Raw genomic sequence first — 25,751 nt, forward strand, 5'->3', positions numbered from 1 at the left:
ATATATTTCTTTACTTTTTTCTTCTTTTCTTTTTGTCTCTTTATTTCTTTTCCTTTTATTTCTTACACACGTTGAATCGATCATTGTTTCTTCAAGAAATACTTTTCTTAAATGTAGCACTATTTACACACACACACACACACACACACACACACACACACACACACACACACACACACACACACACACACACACACATACAATTTTTCATACCTTGAATAAACTTTATTGAATAATATAATTGCTATTATTATTTATGACTTATTGCCAAAGTGATGACAATTTGTATATCTCATTTAAAAAAAAAAAAAGCCTCATCCCTAGAGGCGAAAAATTGAATCAATCTTTATCTGATATCTTCTTCGTTTTTGAATTTTTTGCCTTGCAAAAAATGTTATAAGGACAGAAACAAGTGGTTAATCAGAAGATGCTAAGTCCAAGGAGTATGATGGATGCGACAGAATTTCTCAGCTTTTAACTCTGCGAGTTTCTGACGGATCTCCAAAGTATTATGATGGCCTGGCATTATCACGAAGTAGTATAATGTTCTTTCTGTTGAACATCGCCAGTCTCTTTTTTTGAAATGCTATTTTTTAATTGTCCAATTGCTAACAGAGTATCTCTTCGAGTTTAGCTTTTCGTTCGGTTTCAACAGGCTCTATTTCGGTTTAGAGATAGAGCGGTTAGGTTTTCTGGGTTCACAATTAAAAATTAAATTAAAAATACTTTTCCTTACGACGTTTTCATAAATAATCCACTTTTCATCCCCACTTATCATCCGGTCCAAAATGGATTCGATTTTGTTCCGTGCATACAGAGACGTGAATATGATGACTCGATCATTTAAATTCTTCTCACTTAATTCATGTGACACCCATTTCGAATATTTTCACACCAATCCTAGTTTCTGAACATGGTTTCTGAAATGATTTGTTGAATAGAATCAAGCCTTTCCGCAATCTCCGATTTTGCTCTAACATGATTTTTACAGTATCGTCATCGATCAAAGATGGCCGATCAAAAACGTGGCTCATCAGAAAGGTCAAAATCACCTATCTCAAATTTTTATATGTATATATATATATATATATATTAAAATTTATATTAAAATATATATTAATTATTTAATTATTAAATATATTAAAATTAATTAATATGATAAGTCGATAAGCAATAATAATATATAACGTTTGATATTTTATATATGTAAATTTTAATATACATACGTAGATATTGAAATAGAAAGAATATTTATTCTTATTATCTATCAGTATATGGAAAGAAAAATATTCTTTCTAAATGGTTAACATTCTAATTAAAAAATTCTTTGTAATCTGAATATGATAAATAAATCGATATCATTCCAATCGGTAAGACACTTTTACCACCGGTAAAACTCATACGTGTATAAATACATATGTTTAAACTAAAATGGCTCGTATATATATTTATGGTATGCACTATACGTGAATTGAATCAACAAATTAAACTATTCCGAACAGCGGAGACATCGAGACACGAGTGATGATTCAGGAAGTATATTTCACTGATCACCTTTGATGAATTATAATTAAGTTCTAGTTGTAAAAAAAATCGATTCTCTGATAAAAAAAAAATTTTAAGAAATTTATATATATATATTTTTTTTTTTTTTTTTTTAATACTTTTATACAAAGATTTTCAAATTCGCAATAATCCTAGTTGCGAGGAAATCCCGAAACAATTTTAAGCTCAATTGAAATAATTTACATGATTCATGAATTTTTTTTTTTTTTTTTTTTTTTTTTACTGATATGATAATGACAGAATTGAAAGTGCATTTTTAAACTTACCTATTATTATTTCCGAGTCTTCAAAAAATATACAGCATCCTTTTTGAGGTTAAAATTATTCATTCTGTATAAATGTCGACTGTGCCCGACGTGTAGGGCATATATTTGAAATTATTTCGAGATATGTATTAATCTAACAACTAGGATTAATCGTAAATAATTTTTTATTCATTGAAAAATTAATGAGAAAAAGAGAGAGAAAGAGAGAGAGAGAGAGAGAGAGAAAATCTTTTCCTTTTGCTTAGAAAATAATTAACATTCTTTAATTCTAATTATGATGATCCTATTCTTTCCTATTTGGTCTTATTCAATTCTATTCGATCTTTTTTAAATTCTATTTGAATCTGTTCAGTCCCATTTTTTTTTTTTCTTCTTTTTTTTTTTTTTTTTTTTTTTTAATTCATATACGATTCTTTTCGGATTTATTCAATACTATTGGATTTCATTTGATCCCTCTCGATCATATTCGATCTTCTTCGATCCCATCCTATCTTATCTGATTCATTCCTATAATAATAACAAGAAAAATTCATTTGAAAATCACTAGTCAGTATTTTTCTGAACTTTATCTCTTTTTATTTGTATTTCTATTTATTTATTCATTTTATTCCTTCCTATTTGATTTTACATTATCGAAATTAAATAAAATGCCATATATTTTAACATTTAAACAATTAATCGTATCGGACTAATTTAAACAATTTTTTTATATCACAAAAGTGTTAACAATTCTCATATTGTACAAATTTGAACTATTTTCATACTATTGAATTTATTCGACTGGTAATTATTTTCCCGTATTAGGGAAAGCATTAATACGTGTTCTAATTAAAAATATAATTAATTATTATTATAATATATATATATATATATATATATATATATATATGCGTGTATAAACTGTAAGATGATCATTTAACGTGCACTTGTAATGTTTTGCAATGAAATAAAAAACTTGTAATGGAATTCGTTCACGTTTTGTTTTCAGTTAAGATTAAATGCCGTGTCATGTCGTCATTTGCATTAAAGTAAACACAATTTATGCGAATTGTTTAGATTTTCATTCTCGCATAATGTTAGATTATAAATCACTGGAATATCATTTTGTCGTCATCGTCGTTAAGGCAAGTGAAACGTGTTTAGAAAAATTGATCGTTTAATCGCAAAAGTGTGAATTAAAAGTGTCAATCTATACACGATATCTTGAAGATAAGGAAAAAAAAAAAGAAAAAGTAAAATAAGAAGAGTGTAATCGTCGAATAAATTTGTTCGTAATTATTATTATAATTCTCACGTTCCAATAAAATTTATCGCTTAACAATCGACAACGTGTTCTCGTTCGATTTATATACGTTCGTATACAAGATTATTATTACGATTATCGTCTTTGATTAATCAATGATAAAATATAAATTCATAATTATTTCAATATATTTTTACGACATATTTAACATAACTTTTTATACGGCCCATATTATATAAATATATAAAAAAATTTATATATATATATATATATATATATATATATAAATAAATTTTATATTTATATACACAATGTTGTAATATATTATAATTATACAATAATTCTTAAAAATACAATGTAACAGGATATTAAAAAAAAAAAAAAAAAAAAAAATTGTTAAAAAAAAAAAAAACAAGAAAAAGAAAAATAAAAAAAAAAAAAAAATGTATAAAAATAATATCAGCGTGTAATTAAAAAAAAATTCCCTTACTTTTTCTTTTTTATTTTATTTTCCACCTAATGCCATCCTTTTTGCCGGAATAGAAGGAAAGGTAACATGGAAATGAATCGTTGGTATTGGTAAGTTGGTCACAGATAAAGAAAACAACTCGCATTAGACGCTCCTCTCGTAGATGGAAGATCATCATAGTCGACGTGGTTTTCCACTTTCGTTTACCGTTCGCACTCCATACGATCTATATATACATATGTATACATGTATCTATTCTAAGTATATATGTATATATGTATATATGTATGTAGTTCCAATCGGGAGCATTAATGTCTTAACAGGGGCGTATCTCCATTTTTGGTTCCTTTTTGCGCGTCTCTTATATATTCCTTTGTTCTTTTATCATTATATCACTTGGGATGATTTAACGATCGATGACGTAAAAAACGCGCACAAACAAAATGATAATTCTTATTCAATATTACATATTAATAATGAAAAATATTTCCTTTTTCTTTTTCTATTTCTTTTTTTTTCTTTCTTTTTTTTTTTTTTTTTTTTCTTTTTTTTCCTTTATCGAACTCCTTTTCCTTATTCTCATTTCTCTACTATAAAACAACGGATAATAAATTGCGACAAAATTACGGCTGACAACAATGTATCTTCCTTCCATATTTGATAATGAGTACAAGACAGTACAAAGAAAAAAAAAAAAAAAAAAAAAAAAGGAAACATTTCCTTTTCTCTTTCGTTTGATATTAATTAAAAAATAAAAAAGAAATAAATAAACAAATGAGAAAAAAAAAACAAAACAAAAAAAGAAAGAAAGAAACAGTACTACTAATCGAATTTTCTAATTAATTTCTAATTATCGCAATTTTCATTATTAACTTTTACGTATTGATTTGAAAGAAGCAAAACGAAAAAAAAAAAAAAAAGAAAAAAAAAGAAAAGATGACAATGAAATTTCTGCTTTTATAATTGGAAATTATTATTTAAGGGTTAAACGATAGATATACAACGAGGAATATACAAATGGCATAAAAAGAGAAACTCGCGACAAATTGAAGGAATTGTCCTCACTTCTCCCCCTCCTCACCCTCCGTCACCTTACTCGCTCCCGACTCCACTCCATCCGACTTCTTCACCCACATTAATACTTTCGATTGTACGTCAGGAAAGTACGTAGTAAGTAGACGTTATGGGGGAGAATACTCGAAAGTTTTTTTTTTACGTGTTCGTCCATGTCGTTAAATCTGCATTCTCTATGTCAACGTATACATATACATTTGCAAACTTACACACAATGCGTACAAACGCAAACGTACAAATACTCGCACTAAGATTAAATGAGCATAAATTATTCCATTGATCGATGATAAATCATTAAACATTGTTTTTAACGATTTATTTAATCACGCACTGATTTATTATTGTTACCTTTATATTTTTTTATTATCTTCGAGAAAAATATTAGTTTTTCTATTTTAACAAGTAAAATCAATATCATGACTTACGGATTAAATCGATATGTGATATAAAAAAATCGTGAAAAATAGCTAATAAAAGAGAGAGAGAGAGAGAGAGAGAGAGAGAGAGAGAGAGAGAGAGAGAGAGAGAAATAAAAATTAAAATATTTGATTTATTAATTGTTGTAATTATAATTAACAGCGATAAATGGTTAAAGCTAGGATACGATTTCTCCTTAAAAAAAAAAAAAAAAAAAAAAAAAAATCGCTTGAAAAAGGGAAATATATAAATTTATTTTTTCAAAATGGTTTTTAATATATTAGTTATAATATTACAAAATAATAATAATGACAGTAATGATAATAAAAACAAAATATCTGAAGGAAAAGATATATATAAATCAAAGAAAAAAATATAATATTAATATATACTATTATTAAATTATATTATATATATATATATTATTATTATTAATTATAATATAGCTATTATTATAATATAATTATATATATTACAATATAATTATATAACATAACTATATGTTATAAAATTGTAATAAATTATTTAAAAGTTTAAATATATGTATATATATATATATATATATATATATATTCTTTTTTTATTATCTTTATAATATTACGTCAAATTTTGAAATATATATATTTATAAAATATTTAAATAATTTATATCTATCAGTTTGTAAAGATGAATAAAATGAAATACAAGGTAAACGAGGTAAATAAGAAAAGAAAAGAAAGGAAGAAAAATCGATAGAGATATAAATAAATATAAGAAAAACAACATGGAGACACTCTAAGTAGCGACGTCTATGATTTCTTGCTCGATATTGGTGAACAGAGACACGACAGTATACTCGCGCATGTAGTAGGACGAGGACGACGTGTTTTGAACGTAAGAAACTCGTCAGTGCGAAAGACGCGTTCGAAGGGATCGGTCATACGTAATCGTGCTCCTCCGAAAATTTTTTATTTGTGTTTCTTTTTCCTTCTCTCTCTCTCTTTCTTTCTCCCTCTTTCTCTCTCTTTCTCTCTCTTTCTTTTTTTCTCATTCTTTCTTTCTCTGTCTGTTTATTTGTCTCTCTCTCTCTCTCTCTCTCTCTCTCTCTCTCTCTCTCTCTCTCTCTTTTTGTATCTTTCTCCCTTTATCCCTTGTCGTGTTACACTTTTACGATCGTAAACACGTACAGTTGTTTTTTATTACATTCAATTGGCGATAATTCGTTGTTGTTATCTCTTTTCCTCTTTTTTTTTTTTTTCTACTTTTACATTGCTAGTGCTTCAAAAGTGAATAAGAGAAGGAGTGAGAGGGAGAAAGAGGAAGAAAAAGGAGAAACAAAAAGAAAGAAGAAAATTACAAGACAGAGCTTTAAGAGTTACGACGACGACGTCGACGAAGAAAGAGAAGGTATGATTTGTTTACTTACTTTTTTTTTTCTTTTTCATTTCGTTTTTTTCTTTTACTTCTTATTTATTTTCATCTTTATATTTCCGATATTATAACGAAAATAAAAAGAGCGTACTTGAAACGAGATTATTTTTAATATCGTTTTTCGACGTATTTATGCATCAGATATTTACGATTCATGATTTTTGCACGCCTAATTTCGTTATCTCATTCATGATCGACATTGAAAAAGTTTATAAAAATTTATCGATTAAAATAAATATCCTATGTTTGTTTATAATATTCACCATGCAGTTCCATGTTATTCAGATTATTTCATATTAATATCAAATTAACTTGCAGTAAGTATATCGGTTATTTTTACGTCGTGTATATCACATTGATTATATTCCTCTCTCTTTAGACACACACACATACACATACACACTCATTCGTTTCCGATCAAATCGATTTCGATATATATATATATATATATATATATATATATATATATATATATATATATATATATATATCTTTCTTCTAAATATTGACATAAAATAAATTTTTGATCTCGAAGAAATATTTCGACATTTAAATTCATTGAATTTCAATTATTTTAATTAATTTCGAAACGTTAGGAAACGTGATTATTTTAATTAAAATAATAAAAATAAAAAGGTATTCTCAAATTTTCTAACATATATAAGTATTAATAAATATTATTATGTTGGAAACTATGAAACGGGCTTTGAATGAAAATAAAAAACTAAACAAAGACGCCCGTTTTATAGTTTCCAACCTAATAAATATAATTAATTTTATTTTTAATAATTATTTAATATATATATACATATTAAACATATATATATATATATAAATATATGTATATAAATATATATAAATATATATATATATATATATATATATATATATATATATATATATATGTACTTCCATTAGTGCGACAAATAAAACTTCTTTGTACGTAATGCCATTAGCGTTAGATGTTCAATACATCGCGGAAATAAACGTTTCAAGAATATTTTTATTTTTCTATAAAAAGTCGAGGTCAGTTTTATTTAAAAAAAAAAAAAAAAAAAAAAAAATCTTTCTTTTTAATTTTCCAAACTCTTTACATAAATAACCATGAACAGTTAGAACTCTCAGAACTTTTTAATTTTAAATCTTAAATTTAAATCACTTTATTCGACCTACAAAATAAAGTAAAAAGAAATTGATTAATTTCGTAAAACATAAAAATACTTTCGTTCATTATAATATTATTATACACGCACACATACATAAATTTATACTTTCTGTAGAAAGAAATTAAATTAGTTTTTATAATTAAATTACTAGCGTATGAAATTATTTATTCGTTAATTCGAATCAATTTTATTCGTTAGATAAAAAGAAAAAAAGAGAAAGAAAGAAAAAAAGAAAGAAAGAAAGAAAGAAATCGATTAATTAAAGAAATCAATTAATTTTGAAAAATGTAAAATTACTTTTGCTATAAGGATTATATATCTATAATATATATATATATATATATATATATATATATATATGTATAATATTTATAGTACATAATATTTAGTATTACAAACGTACTCATTTGTATATACACCAATACAGATATATGGTTATGTATACTTCCTGGATAAAAGAAATTTGTTAGAGATTGGATGAAAACGTTAATGAATGATAAATAACAGGAGGAATGACGTAGTAAATCTAAATGAACTTTGATCGAGATAGTTAACTCTAAGAGATTATGCAAAACTGGCTTACTGTTCGAAATATCCTGCTTTTACAATAGTCCCTAGTTGCATTTTTTTTTTTTTTTATGACGTAACGAAGTGCAGATATATTGAAACCTTCCTGGATGTTAAGATAACATTTAGACCGTTATATTACAACACCATCGTAACGAGCACGTTCTAATTTATGGAATTTGAAACTCTCTCGTTCTCTAGTTAACGTTACACATAAGCACGTATACACGTGTGTATGTGTATGTGTATGTGTGTGCGCATACCTATATATATGTTTATACATGCAAATATATGTGAGTGTGTATGCGTTTTGTTGCACATGTTAAACATTGATTATCCTATAAAATATCTTTTCTCTCTCTCTCTCTCTCTCTCTCTTTGTCTGTCTGTCTGCCTGTCTGCCTGTCTGCCTGTCTGTCTGTCTGCCTGCCTGTCTGTCTGCCTGCCTGTCTGTCTGTCTGCCTGCCTGTCTGTCTGTCTGTATGTCTGTCTGTCTGTCTGTCTGTCTGTCTGCCTACCTGTCTTCCTGTCTGTCTGGTTGTCTGTCTGGTTGTCTGTCTGCCTACCTGTCTGTCTGTCTGGTTGTTTGTCTGCCTACCTGTCTGTCTGGCTGTCTGTCTGCCTACCTGTCTGTCTATCTGGTTGTCTGTCTGCCTACCTGTCTGTCTGGCTGTCTGTCTGCCTACTTGTCTGTCTGGCTGTCTGTCTGCCTACCTGTCTGTCTGTCTGGTTGTCTGTCTGCCTACCTGTCTGTCTGGCTGTCTGTCTGCCTACCTGTCTGTCTGGCTGTCTGTCTGCCTACCTGTCTGTCTGCCTGTTTGTCTGCCTCTGTCTGCCTGCCTACTTGTCTCCCTCCCTGTCTGTCCGTCTGCTTGCCTGTCTGCCTGTCCGCCTGTCTGGCTGCCTGCTTGTCCGCCTGCCTGCCTTACTGCCTGCCTGTCTGTCTGTCTGTCTGTCTGTCCGCTTGCCTACCTGCCTCCCTGCCTGCCTGCCTGCCTGCCTTCCTCCACACATACACGTATATGTATATAGTATGTTGTATATTTTATATATATGTGTCTGTTTGTGTGTGTGTGTGTGTGTGTATGAAGGAATAATTTTTTAAAATATTAAAAATATAATTAGAGATATGTTTACAGAAAGAAAAAAAGAAGAAGTACTCAATTAGAATAATTAGCAACATTTAATTAGAAAAGAAAAATAATTTAATAATTTCCAAATATAGAATTCATTCTATATATAATTGAAACCTAACGAAGTAATATTTTATAATAATCGCGTTTTTAGAGATCAATTAATTGTCGATTGATATTGAAATAAAAATAAAAATGGAAAAAAAAAAAAGAAAAGAAAAACCAAACAAATTAAATTAGGATCCACATAAAAATTGTACTTTATAATAATTAATTGTGTTAAAACGGGGCATTTGATTATTCATATGAAAATAAAAATGGAAAGAAAAATAAAATTAAAAGTTTAGAGTATCCAATATACATACATGTCATACATATGTAAGAGAAAGCTTCTTAGTTGGCTTGATCATCGAGGTTATGTCTCCTATGCAATTTCCGTCCTTGTGTATACGCACATATAACAAGCTATTTTCTACATGTAGATTTTTAAATTATCTATAATTTTTTTTTCTCCTCTTTCCTTTTTTTTCTCTTCACTTAATCATTATCTGAATAAAAACAGAAAAAAAAGAAGAAAGAAAGAAAGAAAAAAGAAAAACAAAGAGGAAAAAGTGTCTTGCACAGACACATTCCAATGAAAGATCATAGAAAAGTTGTCGATTACTTATCCTTGACAAATATCAATAAATTAAAACAATTTTTATGCACGATATATTAAAACAATATTTATTATATGCAACAAATGGTTCATAATAAAGTTGTAAAATTTTATAATTTGTTTTTTGTTAAATATTAAAAAAAATGTGGTTTTTTCTTAAATATTTAAACAAATTTTTTTTTATCCTTTACGTTTCATATTTCAATCAAAACATTAGACACGCGCGCGCGCACGTGTGCGTATATCTGAATTGCATCTCTCGTGACATTGAAAATTTTATTTTATTTTATTTTTTTTTTTTTTTCTTTTTTTTTCATTTTAAGCACGAAGGAATTGAATTAAAAATCGCACGAAGTCGTATGGAAATATTTAATATAATGTCAGACATTAAACTGAAATACATAGTACTTCGATTATACTGATTCTCTGTCTCACATAAAAATACTGGTCTTCTCTTTTTCTATACTTTTACTTTTACATTATCTTGATAATTTGTCTATATTTTTATTTTATATTATTTTATTTCTTTTTATTTTCAATTTTGCACTAACAAAATTTGTTTTAGTTTAATGAATTTTTTTCTCTCTTTCTTTTCTTCTTTCTTTCTTCCTTTCTTTATTTATTTTTTTCTTCCTCTTTCTTTTTTTTTTTTTTTTTTGATACAAGAAAAAAATATTTGAAAAAAGCAATCAATCAAATTGGTTTTTTTTTTTCTTTTCTTTTTTTATTTCATTAATCTTTCAAACTTATGTACATTTATTTACAATCGCTTCGCCGCCATTATTGAAAAGAATTTTTACAATATCTATGAAATATTAATCCACGAATGTGTTCACTCTTTTAAAAAAAAGTTATTTATAAAATAACAATCGAATTGTTAATTTTTGATTTTGAGTATTTATAAATAATTGTTCGACCGCCATGTTATGATAATGATTCTTTTTTGTCTCTTTTATTTATAATTTACGTATAAAAAGATTTATGTATTATGGAACGTATATAAACAGATCGATTTTATCATTGCAAATATGAAAGAAAGGATCGTAGGTAGTACGTAGAAATTTCTTCTTGTGTGACCTCCAATATATACGATGGAACCGTAGAGGTTATACTTTCGTTCCTGAATACAGTGACGTATCTAAGATTTTTGTTACCACTGTTGTCAATATTTCTCAAAAATATTTTCATATTACTACTATTTTATTCGTCTAAAATCTATGTCGTATCGTTAAATACTATTGTTATATGTTATGTGTATATGTTAGATATTATAACGTACAATGTGTGTAGATATTACAAAAATAATTTTAAAAGATTCCAAGTGATAATATTTTCGAAAAGTAAAAAAAATAAAAGGAAAGAGAAACAGAGAATTATTAAAATTCAATGATAATATAATGAATTATACAGAGATATTCAACATTAATTATCTTGTTGTTCATGTTCGTTCGATCAATCGAATTTTCACGAATTATATTTTACGAAGTTGTAATCAAGAAGCAAAATTATAATTGCGCGTTTTTTTTTTCTTCTTCATTGTCTGTTCCGTTTTAAAGAAAAGTTCTTGTCATTGCGGCAAGAGGAAAATCGTGTTTTTTTAAATAAAAAAGAAAAAAAATGGAAATAAGAAAAGAATGATTAGTATACATGCGAAAATATACATAATTCGATTTTATTATGTATTCCATGCATAGAAAAGGATCACATGATCGCGTGTGAATCTTGTTGATCGTATATAGAAAAGAAGCAAATGGCCGCGGTGTATATTTTAAAAATAATAAAAATTATAAAGGAATATGAAGTAAAATAAAAATAATACAAATAATCACTTAATATAAATTTGTTTACGAGACAAATATTGTATTTATTGTAATATACTATAAAACATTGATTTACATAATTTACATACAAGATTTACATAAAACCATCAATGAAATTTATGTAAATTTTGTATGAATTATTTACATGTACATACGAACACACACACACATAATAACATTTATTACTTATTTACATAAGTAACATTTATTTATCGTGAAAATGTGGACAACACAATAGATACTTTGTAAATATTATTTTTTTTTTTTTTTTTTTTTTTTTTTTTTTTTTTCGTTGAAATGGCCAGTTTTTAAAGTTATTTATAAGGTAAAATAAATTTCGTTCGATTGTAGCGACTAGCACGGGAAAAAAATGAACTAAGAACGTGTTAGAGATATACTGACCCCTTTTCTTGATCTCTGTGTTAGTAATAATAAACTTGTGTGGTATGTATGTACTAATACAAGTGACGTGTTCATTTTAATTGTCAAGAACAAATGCTTAATCCAAAGAAGGCAAATAACAAAAATATATAATTATTTTATAATCAATTAATTAAAAATTTTTCTTACAAAAAGTTTCGTCAAGAGAAACTTTTATTATGTCTCTAATTTGGTTATCGGGAGCAAAGAAAAAAAAAAAAAAAAAAAAGAAAAAAGCAAAAGAGAAATGGGGGACAAAAAATCAAACATGGCCGAAACACTTTATGTTTTTAGATTCAATGCTTGGCAATAAAAAAGAAACAAACACAGCAAAAAGAAAACAACAAACAAAAGATTAGAAAAGAAAAAAGAAAAGAAACGGAATTTTCGAATACGAGAAGATTTTTTTTTTTTTTTTTTTTTTTTTTTTTTTTTTTTTTAATATTCACGAAGTTTTTCGATCTTTCGAATTAATGAAGTTGACATAATTTTTTTTTTTTAATTAGCTAGGCATAGTATAATATCTAGATTCATTATGATTATGATTAGGATCGTTCATTATCACATCTAGGTGGATCTTCTATCATTTTTGTAGTATATTTATCTTACACGAAATGATTTATATAGAGTTTACGATAATATTTAAATTGGAACATTTAGAATATCTTGATTTTCCTTCTTAATTGCCTTGAGAATTAACAAAACTAGAAATCATACGCTTTCTTTGCATGTATTATAAAGAGAAAAAAAAAACATCTTTGCTCATTGCATTCTATTTTTCGTTTCACTTTCTTACGATATCATTGAATTAATTGAATCTTCCTAATATATAAGATAATATAATATAACGATTAAAAGAACATTTTGATCGTTTGGTTTAATAACGACAGAATAAATGCTTTTGATGTTCCAAGTGATGATCAAAAATCAATTATATCTTTTTTTCGAAAATTTTTGCCTTGCTATATTAATTTATGCATACGTATTTTGAAAAAAAAAGAGAAAGAAAGAACAAAACGAAAAAATGCAGAAAAAAAGTGTTTGAACGAATTAACTCGTTGTTGCTAGTTTTTTTTTTTTTTTTTTTTTTTTTTTTTTTTTTATAATAATAATCAATGCAGACAGAAACATAACTTTCGATATAACATTTTTTTAATTGTGATTTGGATGATTATATATATATATATATGTATTAAAAAAAAATAATAAAAAAAAACGAAGACATAAATTGAAATAATTAATAATAAAAAAAAATGTGATTAGATCAATTTGAACAATTTAATAAAAGATTTGTTTTTCTTTTTTCTTTTTCAGTGCCATACTTGGAAACAGTTGATTTTATTCTAGAAAGAAGTCGAAAGTGGGGAAGAAGGACAAAGAGTGAGATAGAGAGAGAGAGAGGGAGAAAAAAGGGAAAAGTAAAAACAAAACAAAAAAAAAACAAAAAAAAATGTATCGACATTGAGATTTGATCGTTGAAATTTCCGTGACATTTTCTTTCGATTTGGCAATTTACTTTTAAAAGGAGAAGAATAAAAAAAAATAAAATAAAAAAAAAAAAAGAAAAATAAAAATAGAATCAAGAACGGTAACAACGACGAAATCAAAGGAGAGAAGAAGAATCGAGAAAAATGGCGGACTACAGTAAGGATGACAACAAACAACGGGAAAAGATCAAGAAGATGTTCAGTTGGAGCGACGGAATAACAAAGTGAGTTATTGTTTTAAAACGATAATATTTTTCTTATTGTCGGACAGAGTGAAAAAAAAAAAAAAATTAAAAACAACAAATGAAAAAAAAAAAAATCAATAAGGAAACAAATGGCGCGCAACTTGAATCGAAAAGTATCGAAAAGAATTTTTTCTTATATTTCCTGGGGGGTTTTTTTTTTTTTTCTTGTTTTGTCCTTTTTTTTTTCCTCTCTCTCTACGGTAGGATATTGAGAAATTTGCGAGACCATTGTCTCGCAATAATTTAAGATGAGGGAGGGGGCAGGGGGCGGGAGGAAAGGAATGGTCCTTGAATTTTTTTTGGTTGTTAATTTTTATTAATCTTTTTTCCTTTTCTTTCTGTCTTTCTCTCATTTTTTTTCTTTTCTTCTTTTTTTTTTTTTCTTTCTTTTTATCATATCTCTCATGCATTCGTTGTGTATACTTTTCAAGGTGCACCAATCATAATTGTAAGAACGTGAGCGATACACAATGAGTATCTATGAATTTGCCTTGAATACAAAGTTTTGTTTTATGTTAAATTATAGTCTCAGAATCTTTTACGAACTTCTTTGAAAGCAATTAAAAACTTCTAGCAAGAACATTAGCACGTAATAATTATAATTATTTATTTGATAAACGTTTCGTCCATTTCGAATTTATTCATTTCTGATTTGCGTTAATCCGATATTTTTATTATCTACGTTCGTTGTATGGAATTTGTTTCGAATTCGTTTTTTTTGGTTCTTTTCTTTGAATCTAACAAGATTTTTTTGGACTACGTAATCTATAAAAAAAAACAAAAAAAAAAAATAAATAAATAAATTAATAAATAAATAAAAGAACGAGACAAAAAGCGAAGGGAGAATATTATTGGACTCGAATAAATGATTGTAAGAAAGTACATCGAATTGGCATAGAATTTAATTGTTATTCGCGAATCTAATTGTATCTGACTATGCATGCCTTTTAATGTACAGAAAACAGTGTTCGTAACTGCACGTGAAAGTGGTCGTCGGTAGTGACCAACAATTCTAATGAATAAATTTACAGTTTATTAGATCGTGCCTACCAATTGTAGATTCAGTGAAAGGATAATTCATCTGACGAACATACATATGCATGTATCATTTATGAAATTAATTAATATAGGCATTAATGAAAATATATATATATATATATATTGTGTATCCAATATTAAAGATTGAAAAAAAGATGTTATAAAGATCTTTTGCAACTAATAGTTTTCTGCATAGTGTAATTTTTATGCGCAATCATCATTTTATTATATAAAATTGATTAATCTATAGAGGTCATTTTTTCATTTTTTTTTCGTTCTTTTTTATATGTATACACCATATTTTTATACATATATATATATATATATACATGAAAGATGAAATATATATAATGAAATATTTCTCCTCAAATAATGATAATTATTGATATTGAAATACATATAAACGTATAAAAGATTGTAGATGAATGTTAGGAATTTTCGTAATAACACGCGCAGTTTAATCGTTTAATAATAAGCAATCTTTCATTATTTCTTGTATACTTGCATCGAAAATGATTATTCGTTGATACGATTGAAATGCTCCTTATCAATGAATATAATTTCATATAAAAGAGTTCCTTAATATTCCGAAAGATGGCACTACATATGCTATTCAACACTTAATATGAAATGTTGATCGTCGCGTATCGGTATAAACTCATATGATAAAAGAAGAGAGATAAATAATGTATAAATCTTAATATTTTAATATAATATTTTAATATTTTCTTTTTATATGATAATATTTTATTTTTATTTTTTTCTCAACTTTATTAATAATACACAATTTTAAATGATACGTACGCGAATATGTAATAAATGGTATCACGAAAAACTTCTTCAGTTTAATATCACCATTGAAGAGTTAATTAATTTATCTAATAAAAAAAAAAAAAAAAAAAAGAAAAAAAAAAATATACAACATTGAAATGAAAACTTTCGATATTAGAAATTTTTTGTCGATAATGTAGATCTGTCATGCAAGTTAGAAAGTACAAAGAAAATGAGAAATGTAATTATTTCAGATTGAAAGGAATATCTTAATATGTAAAATTCTTGCCGATAATGTAGAGATCTCTCGATTTACCTTTGGAGTTGTAAATTTTTTTTCTCTCTTTTTTTTTCTCTTTTCTATTTTTTTAAATTAAAATCGAACGAATAAAAAGAACAAATGTCATGTTTAACAATACGTTTCGATTCTTCTTATCGTTCTTACACAAGTGGAATCTATTTATCGATAAACATGAAGCTATTGATGAGTTAGATTTTTTTCGTACGTTCAATGACGACATTGTATTCATACTGAATGCAGTCTAAAAAATTTCTGCATAATGAAAAGTCGCATTGAAGAATTGATGAAGTAGAAAAAATAAATAAAAAACGAAAAGAAAAATCAGAGAGAGAGAGAGAGAGAGAGAGAGAGAGAGAGAGAGAGAGAGAGAGAGAGAGAGAGAGAGAGAGAGAGAAGTTAATTGGAATGTCTTTATCATCGCCATTATCAATGGCGGCTTTCTTTCTTAATCGACTATTTACGATTTTTTTCTTCATTGACATCAATGTTTATAAATCATATTCCAAAGGTCGATTGTTCACGTTCGAAAACCCTTTTTATTGTATGTGCATAAAAAGCACATGAATGCATAATTGCATAGGGGAAAAAAAAACAAAGAAAAAAAGAGAAATATATATATATATATATATATATATATATATATATATATATATAGTGTCGTATCGAGCAAAGGTCGAGTAAAACAGAGAGAAAGAGAGAAGATTAACATTGAGACCGAGAATAATACTGAGCATCTTTTGATATGTTTTATTCTTCAAAATTGTTAAGAATATTTTTCTCCAAACAATTATTGATAAACAAAAAATATATTGACCTACAACTGTCCATTTTATTACATACATACGTATATTTCTTCATCGTTTCAATGTTAAATTCGATATGTATCTATATATACGTTCTTAAAAATTTATTCACCAAATTTTAACCCATTGATCTTGAATCGTCAAATTATATATACAATTTGTAATCAATAAAAATAAAAAAAAAAAAAAAAGAAGGAATAATAAAACAGAAAAGAAAGTAATTATATATATATATATGGTCGATAAAGATTTACCTTATCTCGTGATGAAAAAAAAAAAAAAAAAAAAAAAAAAAAAGAAAAGGAAAGAAAAGAAAGAAAGAAAATGTAAAAATAAAAATAAGAAAAAGAAAGAAAAATTTATAAATAAATAAATACTATTCGTTTTTCGTTTCGTCGAAATCAAATCTTATCGATATCCATTAATTAATTAAAAATCTTCTCTATAAAAACACACACCCACACATATCTATATATATATATATATATATGCGTGTCAACAAATTTGAATATATAGAACAGATTTGGATATATAGAATAGATATTTTGTATTCGAATTCAAAGGTATTTTTTAAAACTTTCGTAATATTTCATTGTTTTTTTTTTTTTTTTTTATTATCGTCTGATAAATTTTTTTTCTCTTTAATAATAGATTCAACCTAGTCTATGATAATTAAATCCCGATATATATATATATATATATATATATATATATATATAATCCTTTAATATTTCGATTTAAAATCTTCTCTCTCTCTTTCTCTCTCCCTCCTCTCTCTTTATATTCATCATCATCTTCATCGTCCCGTTAATACGATAATCTTATTATTATAAAAAAAAAGAAAAAGAAAAAAAAAGAAAAAAAAAAGATGAGGAAACAATGAAAATTCAAAGAGGAAAAAATTCGAACAGTATTTTTAAATGTACAAGAAAAAGAGATTTCTAACTTAATCTCTAAACAGGTTCTCATGCATACGAACGTATAAGCAGATACACACATATAAAAGAAGACACGATCAATGTTTTATACGTTAAATATATTAAATTCTTATAAATATAAAAATACGGAATAAAAACAAACATACATATATACGTATGATGTAAGAAGGTTGAAAAATATTCGGAAGGACGACCGACATTCTTCGTTGATTTTTTTTCTCATCACACAAACGCATTAAAAAGTGTTTCTCTCTTTTTTTCTCTCTCTCTCTGTCTCTCTCTCTCCCTCCCTCCCTCTTTCCCTCCCTCTCTCTCTCTCTCCCTCTCTCTCTCTCTCTCTTTTGTTCTTTCTCTTTCTTTTTCTGCCTCTCACTTTTGTCTCTCTCTCTTTCTCACTCTTTTTCTTTTTCTCTTTATACCTATCTCATTCTCTCTTTCTCCGTTTCCTTGGAATGGCACATTATTTGTAAAAGTTTACTCAAATTTGTTTATTCATATAAAATGACATTGTTCGTTAAAGAAAGAAAAAAAAAAAACAAAAAAGAAAACAAAACAAAACAAAACAATAAGAAAGAAAAAAAAACAAACGTCGTTTAATTTTATAAAATTATTATTAAATTTATACTTTAATGAATTTCATTTTTCTATATTATCTTAATTATTTTATTATTTTTATATTATCGTAATTATCAAGTATACTGATTGTAAGTAAATTGACAAAAAAAAAAAATATATATATATATATATATATATATATATATATATATATATATATATATATAGTTGATCTTACTACTATCTGTCTCTTCTAAGATTAGATGTTTATTTTACAGAGAGTACATTCACCGTATTCTATTAGTGTCACAGTTAGTATTCGAAAGCTTTTTGATTTATTATCATTATTATTATTATTTGTATATATATATATATATATATATATATATATATATATATATATATATTAAAAGAACTGTATATTCCGTTTGATATGCATATAAACTTTTTCAAATATTTGATTAAAATATTTTCAAGAAATATTCTAATTTGTTTTCTCTCCTTTTTTTTTTTTTTTTCTTCCATTCGTCGTTTTCTTTTCTTTTTCAAATAAATAATCCATCATATTCGTAATCATTGAAGAAAATATTATTGGAACATTTTGATATTATGAATAACGATATTAATATAACGCATACATATATTAGATATAAGTAGAACTCGACTAAACCATATTTGAACGTTCTTCCTGGGATTTACATAATTCCTGGCAAGAGCAAGAGCAAGAGCAAGAGCATTAGCAACAGCAATAGCTACGGCAACATTAAACAGCAATGGCAACAGTAGCAGCCGGATCAACCGCTTTCACGTCTGCTGGTTGGTATAACGCAGCGACCTGTTTCGTCTCCTTCTTTCATACAACTTCATGACATTTTCTCGTGGACTCGAATAACTGCGATACGATTGGTTACGATACAATCTGATATTTACGAAATCATTAAAATTTCCAAATTGAATTTATAATTTAATTGAAATTAATTTATTTTTATATATCATATATGTATTTGTTATATATATATATATATATTATATATATGTGTGTATGTGTGTGTGTGTGTGTGTGTGTGTGTATGAAAATGAAATATTATAATTATTTAACTTTGAAATAATAGATAAAATGTCTTATGTATAATTAATTTGTTTTTCTTCGTTTTCTAATTTTAATTATTCCAAACGAATTTTATTAATTATTTAATAAGCATAGATTTTATAATGTAATATTTCTTTTTGTTAATCTATATAATTGATCAATAATTAATATAAAATTTATATGACATAATTATAACACATGTTATATATGTACATATTATTGTATAACAAATATATATATATATATATATATATATATATATATAATATATGTATTTATTATATATCATATATATATAATAATTATTTAGTTATTAAATAAAATAAAATAAAATAAAATAATGGATAAATAGGTGTATATTACAAAGTTTAGTTATCGGTCGTTGCATTGCTACTATAATATGTATATATATATAAAATATTTTTTTTATTTTCATATAGATCATTCTCCTATTTATTTTTTATCAATCAAAAAGAATATAAAAAACAAAATTATTATTTCTAATTTATCGTACGTATTCCATCTTTTTATTATAAAAAAAACAAATACAATAATTTCAATTAAAGTCACGTTCACATTTAAAGCTTAGATCAGTTGTGTGATAATTATTCTTAAATAATCGATGATAAACATGAAAATTTTCAAGAATTCGTACATCGATATCTTTGTATGTTGTATGTGTGTGTATGATCATCTGTTTACGTAGAAAATAAAAGGAAGGGGGATAAAGAAAAAAATGATAATTATTTCAATAGTCTGTTTTTTTTCAGTACGTGAATATCTTTAACAAAATAAATTTCGTGAAATGCATGCTTAATCTGATAATTCTTACTATCGTACGAATTTTACGAATAATACAAATATTTTTATTAACACGATGTCAAATATAACATCTAAAATTTTCTTTTACGTCAATAATATTAAATTATACTTGACGTTGTATGCATTGCGTGTTAACAATTAAAGCAGTACTTTTTCAAAGAGCGAAAAAAAAAATGAAATATTTGAAAAGTACAAAACGAAAAGTTGAGGAAATGTTTTAAAAATTTTCCTTTATTACGACAATATATTGTAAATAAATAACAATGTGTGATTTAAGAATTTTAATATATATATATATATATATATATGATTTTAATATAGACATGAAGAAATTCGGGTTAGAAGAAAGATAAAAAATAAAAAGAATAAATAAGTAAATAAATGAAAAAATTACGATGAAAAATCCCTCAATTAAATTTGATAGACCGTGATAACGCGTGATGCTTTCGCGTCTATTTTTTTTTATCCCTCGGTAAATAAAATTCGAGTGAAATTTAAAAAAAAAATAACCCCCCCCCCCCCGAGTAAAAATTTCGTTGAACGTATTTAAGGACAAAAAAAAAACGAAAAAAAATGAAAAAGAAAAATCTCAAATCATTTTTATGTTATTGACAGATAACAGCAATTTTCTCGTTATATATATATATATATACAGGATGTTGTATTTTATTACGTCAAGAAATCTCTCGAGAAGATAAAAGACAGTAATCGGACGTCATTCGAGGGCTCTAAACCTTGAACCAAATCGCTAGTAGGTAAATATTAGTTTCGCCATTTTCTGCTGATACACGTTAAACCAATATATTCGATTTTATTTCTTTCATTTGATTATTTTTAAATCGAATAATTTCATTTTTAACTTCTTTCAAATTTTATACATAAATATAATTACATTAATTTTCATTGTATATACATATATATTACAAACTGCATATGATTTTCAATGATAGAAATTCTTAATTCTAAATAAATATGAAAATGAGGCTAACGATGATTAGAAAAAAAGAAAAAAAAAAAAAAAGGGAAAAGAAAAAATATATGGGGGTGAATAATTCGATGTTATTTACTCAGACTTTCGGTTACGTCAGTATACCAGTAACCAGGTTGTGCAATGTTAGGGAAAGTGCAGACCGTCTTGACCACTGTTATGGTCGCCACTTCATGACCTGAAATGAAGCTACCGATCTGCTCGGGAATCCTCGAAGCAAACGATCGACGGTGACATCGAGTCTTCGAATGATTATGAATGACAAAGGTCTCTTTATCTCTTTAACAAATTTTATCGATACATTGATTGATCCTTCCTATATATATATATATATTTATATATTTTATTAAAAATTTTGAACTTTGTATTATACCTAAAAAAAAAAAAAAAAAAAAAAGAAATACAATATATATAAAAGTAAAAATTTATATTTAACTTTTGAATAAAATCTTTTTTAAATTTCATACTAACTTATATCTTTTCACTATTATTTATAAGAAAACAATTGATTGAAAAAATAACGATTCATATGTGAATAAATACGTACACGTATTAATAAATGATATAATAAAAATGTAACTTTAATACTTTTCATTACATAATAATACTTACTTTTATTTTATATGATATAATCGAATATATTTTACTTTAGAAAGAAATTTAGGTAATTAATTAAAAAAAAAATGGATTACGGCGAATATGTGCATATGTGTGTGTGTGTGTGTGTGTACATAAAATTAATAATTTAGAACTTTGTATTATTCATAAGAAAGAAAAAGAATACAATTGCGTACTTTATTAATTTTTTGATATCATTAAAAGATATTTATTAATAAATGAAAACTATGTATTATATTTATATAAAAAAAAAATTTTTTTACATATATATATATGTATAAAATTAATAATTAATAATAATATAATAATTTTATAATATTTTATATTTAATATATACATACATACATATATAAAATTAATAATACAGAACTTTATATTCTGAAAAAAGAAAAAGAAAAAAAAAGAAAAAAAGGAACATACAAATGTATATTCTTTTAATTCTATGACGTCATTAAGAGTTATCTGTCCAAGAAGGAATATGAATTATTCGTTTATTTAAATAAGTACGCATATATACATACATTTATATATATGTCTCTCTCTCTCTCTCTCTCTCTCTCTCTCTCTTTCTCTTTCTCTTTCTCTTTCTCTCTAATATGAATAACAAAAGTATCTGCATATACTATATTCAGAATTAATATTCGCCTTCTCTTCTAGTTAGAGACCATGCATTACGTAGTCCGTTTCCTTCCTCGACAGTAACATTAGCAACTAATCTATTAGCATTACTATGATAGTCCAACTAATGTGAATGCTTATAAGTATGAACTGGCATTATTATTTGAGGAGAAGAAAAAAAGGAAAAAAGAAAAAAAAAAAGAACAAAAGAAGCCCGCAAAAGCGACATGTCAAAGATGCGACCCATTAATAAACAAAATCATCGGTCATAAAATTTCATGTTGGACTTGTTCGATGACTGAGATTAATTTTTAACAAATAAATACACAAATAAATATAGCTGTGTGTAATGTGTATATATGTGTTTACATATGTATACGTACATGTGTATGTGTATGTGCGCGCGTGTAACAACAAAATGACATCGATTTGATTTTAATTTTATTTATTTATTTATTGATTATTATTCATTTATTTTATATATATTTCTCATTTTCTTTTTTCAACTTATTATATCATTAACATCGATTCCAATTATACACACACACATACATATATATATATATATATATGTGTGTGTAAATCTGCGTGCGTGTATGTGTATGTGTGTAGAATCCAAGTTCTCGATTTAAATCAATATTTTTTTTTTTTATTATTCCTCATTTGTTTTTCTTTTATCTCTTTTTCGCAATTGCAATTACGTGATTTATAAGATATAGGTCAATGAAATGTCAACGTAAAAGCAACGAATTGTTTTTTCATCGACGATCGTAAAAACGCTCGAGAAAGATCAATGTCTAATTTTAATCTTAAGCGTCATCTTTTCTTAATCCTTATCGATCTAATCGATGAACAAAGAAAGAAAAAGGGAAAAAGAAAAAAATTAGAAGGAAGTTAGAAATGTATAAATAAAAATAATAAATATAAGAATCGAAATTTTTGACAGAAGTACAGAATCTTTTTTTTTTCTTTTTTTTCTTTTCTTTTCTTTTTTTCTTCCTTTTTTTTTCGTATTTTAATATCTAAATATCTAATCGACAAATAAAAAAAAAGGAAAAAGAAATATGTGCTTTATCATGTTTCGATTACGTGCACGCGTGAACACATAGACACATACACACACATATTACGGTAAATGCTGACGCGAATATAAAAGAAAAAAAAGAAAAAGAAAAAGAAAAAGAAAAAAAGCTCATGTTTCTTACCGAGAAATTCCAAGTAACTCTTATCAACACCATACAAGGTAAGATTTGTTAAGAAAATATTCACAAGTATTTTACACGTCATCTATATACATACATATATATTATATATATGTATATATAATATACGTATTACATTATACATATTACATATATAATATAGTACACATATATATATATATATATATAGGTACAACATATATACACATATAGGTGAGTGTGTGTATATACATATATATAATTATATGTACGAAGATTATTCTAATACAAATCTTTCAAAGATATCACTCAGATACTGTCACAGTAATTAGCCTCAAATGAGGATATATATGTATTTATGTATTTACATGTTTACTCTGCACAATATATTTATAAACAGTCTCTCTCTCTTTCTCTCTCTCTCTCTCTCTCTCTCTCTCTTTTTTTCTCCTCGTCTTCTCTATTCATTCACTATTATATTTTTGATCGGCTGTTGGGAGACAAAAATTTCAATAAAAAAAAAAATGAAATTCTTTTCTTACAATCGTTACTTTAAAAACGAATTAGGTTTAAAAATATGAAAGGGAGATAAACATTTACATATTGTCTAGTCGAACATAACAGATTAAATCAAATATTAGTGTAACGAAAAATATTCAAACTCTTTGACTCCTTCGAATATTTATATGAAATATTATTTTTCAATGACATTGAAGTAAATATATTTTTGTTCTTTCTTACTCTAAAAATATAAATATTCTTTGGATAGTAATTTGAAAACAATCGGACGAGACAAATTGCTCTTTTTCATAAACATCGAAAGAAATTTATTACTTTTGAATATTAATTTTCGATGGAGTAATATTTTTAATATTTATCATTGAACAGTTATAATTGTATTTTTTCAAAAAGTCGCTTGAGTAAATCTATCTTTAACGATAAGTGTCAATATTTCGAAGAAAAATTATTGGGAAAGGGCAAAGAAGGGATGTAATTTGCAATGTTGTTATAAATAATTGTGAAATTCTGTGTGTGTGTATGTGTTTGTGTACGCGTATGTGTGCATGCGCGCGGTCGTGTGTGTGTGTGTGTGTACATATATTTTTATCGAATATCGTAATGTAAGCTTTCCAAGAAAGAAGTTCCAAGATCATGACCTGTTTGCTTCGAACGTGCTCATTCTGACGTATCACCTGTTACCACTGACCGAAGAAGTCTCGAAAGTCGTCGATCTTGCGAGATCGTCGATCCATCGACTTCGAACGAGTGAGTGGGAAATTTAAAGAAAAACAGGAAAGAAGGAGATGGAAGAAAAGAGTATTGGGGAAAGGGAAGAGAGTAGCTAGAATATATATATATATGTATATATATATATATATAGAATGTGTATGTATATGTGTGTGTGTGTATGTGTGTGTAAATTTTATGTGATATTTTTTCTTTTCATTCTGATTTATTCCTTTTTTATAAAAATAAGATAAAAAAAAATATATATATATATATAAATATATATTTATTTAATATTTAATTAAATTTGTTTAACTTGATTTATTTAATTGAAAATATATATTTAAAAAATATATATAGTATATAATAATATACTATAAAACTATATATACATATATATATATAAATAAAAAACTTATCAATGAGTACAAAAATTATGATAGATATTCTAGTAATAGAAATTCTCCTTTAAGAAAGTATCGACTAAATGATTCGAAATGATTAAAAAAAAAAGAAAAAAAAAAAAAAAAAAATGTAGACGATATTACCGCACAAACAAATATATGTACATTCATTTCGAACGACAGTTCAAATTACGTACTATATCGTGAAAAAAAAAAAAAATAAAATAAAATCGATTGGAATAATTGAAATAAATTCAAATAACGTCTATCAATCCGATATTATACTATCGAATTTCACAATGAAATAATTTCTCGATTATTCGAAGAAAAGAAAGATATTCATACTTTATTATTATTTATAACTCGTATTACGTTCGCATCGAAAAATTAATACTTTCAAAAATTATTGAAAGATTAGAAAAATTAATTAAACAGCAATAATAAAAATAGAAACGA

The 25,751-nt window shown here is 25.8% G+C and overlaps 1 protein-coding gene and 1 long non-coding RNA gene across 7 annotated transcripts in view; one reads left to right on the forward strand and one right to left on the reverse strand.

Moving 5' to 3' along the window:
• Window positions 1–1,761: 1,761 nt before the first annotated feature.
• On the reverse strand, window positions 1,762–3,629 carry LOC124947895. Its single transcript, XR_007100539.1, has 2 exons — window positions 3,566–3,629; window positions 1,762–2,339 (listed from the first exon to the last, which is right to left on the reverse strand). It is a non-coding gene; the product is annotated as an uncharacterized LOC124947895 (long non-coding RNA).
• Window positions 3,630–5,860: 2,231 nt separating this feature from the next.
• LOC124947890 (ABC transporter G family member 23) overlaps window positions 5,861–25,751 on the forward strand; it is a 51,269-nt gene continuing 31,378 nt past the window's right edge. The window contains exons 1-3 of one of the 6 annotated variants that reach the window (XM_047490648.1): window positions 5,861–6,421; window positions 13,524–13,920; window positions 18,995–19,163. Coding sequence is in view for 2 of the 6 variants with exons in the window: in XM_047490640.1 (XP_047346596.1) it covers window positions 13,841–13,920; window positions 19,062–19,163 (182 nt within the window). In the remaining 4 variants the exon portion in view is untranslated. Of the gene's footprint in view, window positions 6,422–13,523; window positions 13,921–18,994; window positions 19,164–25,751 lie in introns of those variants that run through there. The other 5 variants (XM_047490640.1, XM_047490645.1, XM_047490642.1 and 2 more) reach the window with 5 other exon arrangements.

This window comes from Vespa velutina, chromosome 3 (assembly GCF_912470025.1).
Source record: "Vespa velutina chromosome 3, iVesVel2.1, whole genome shotgun sequence".
In the NCBI taxonomy this organism is placed as follows: domain Eukaryota; kingdom Metazoa; phylum Arthropoda; class Insecta; order Hymenoptera; family Vespidae; genus Vespa; species Vespa velutina.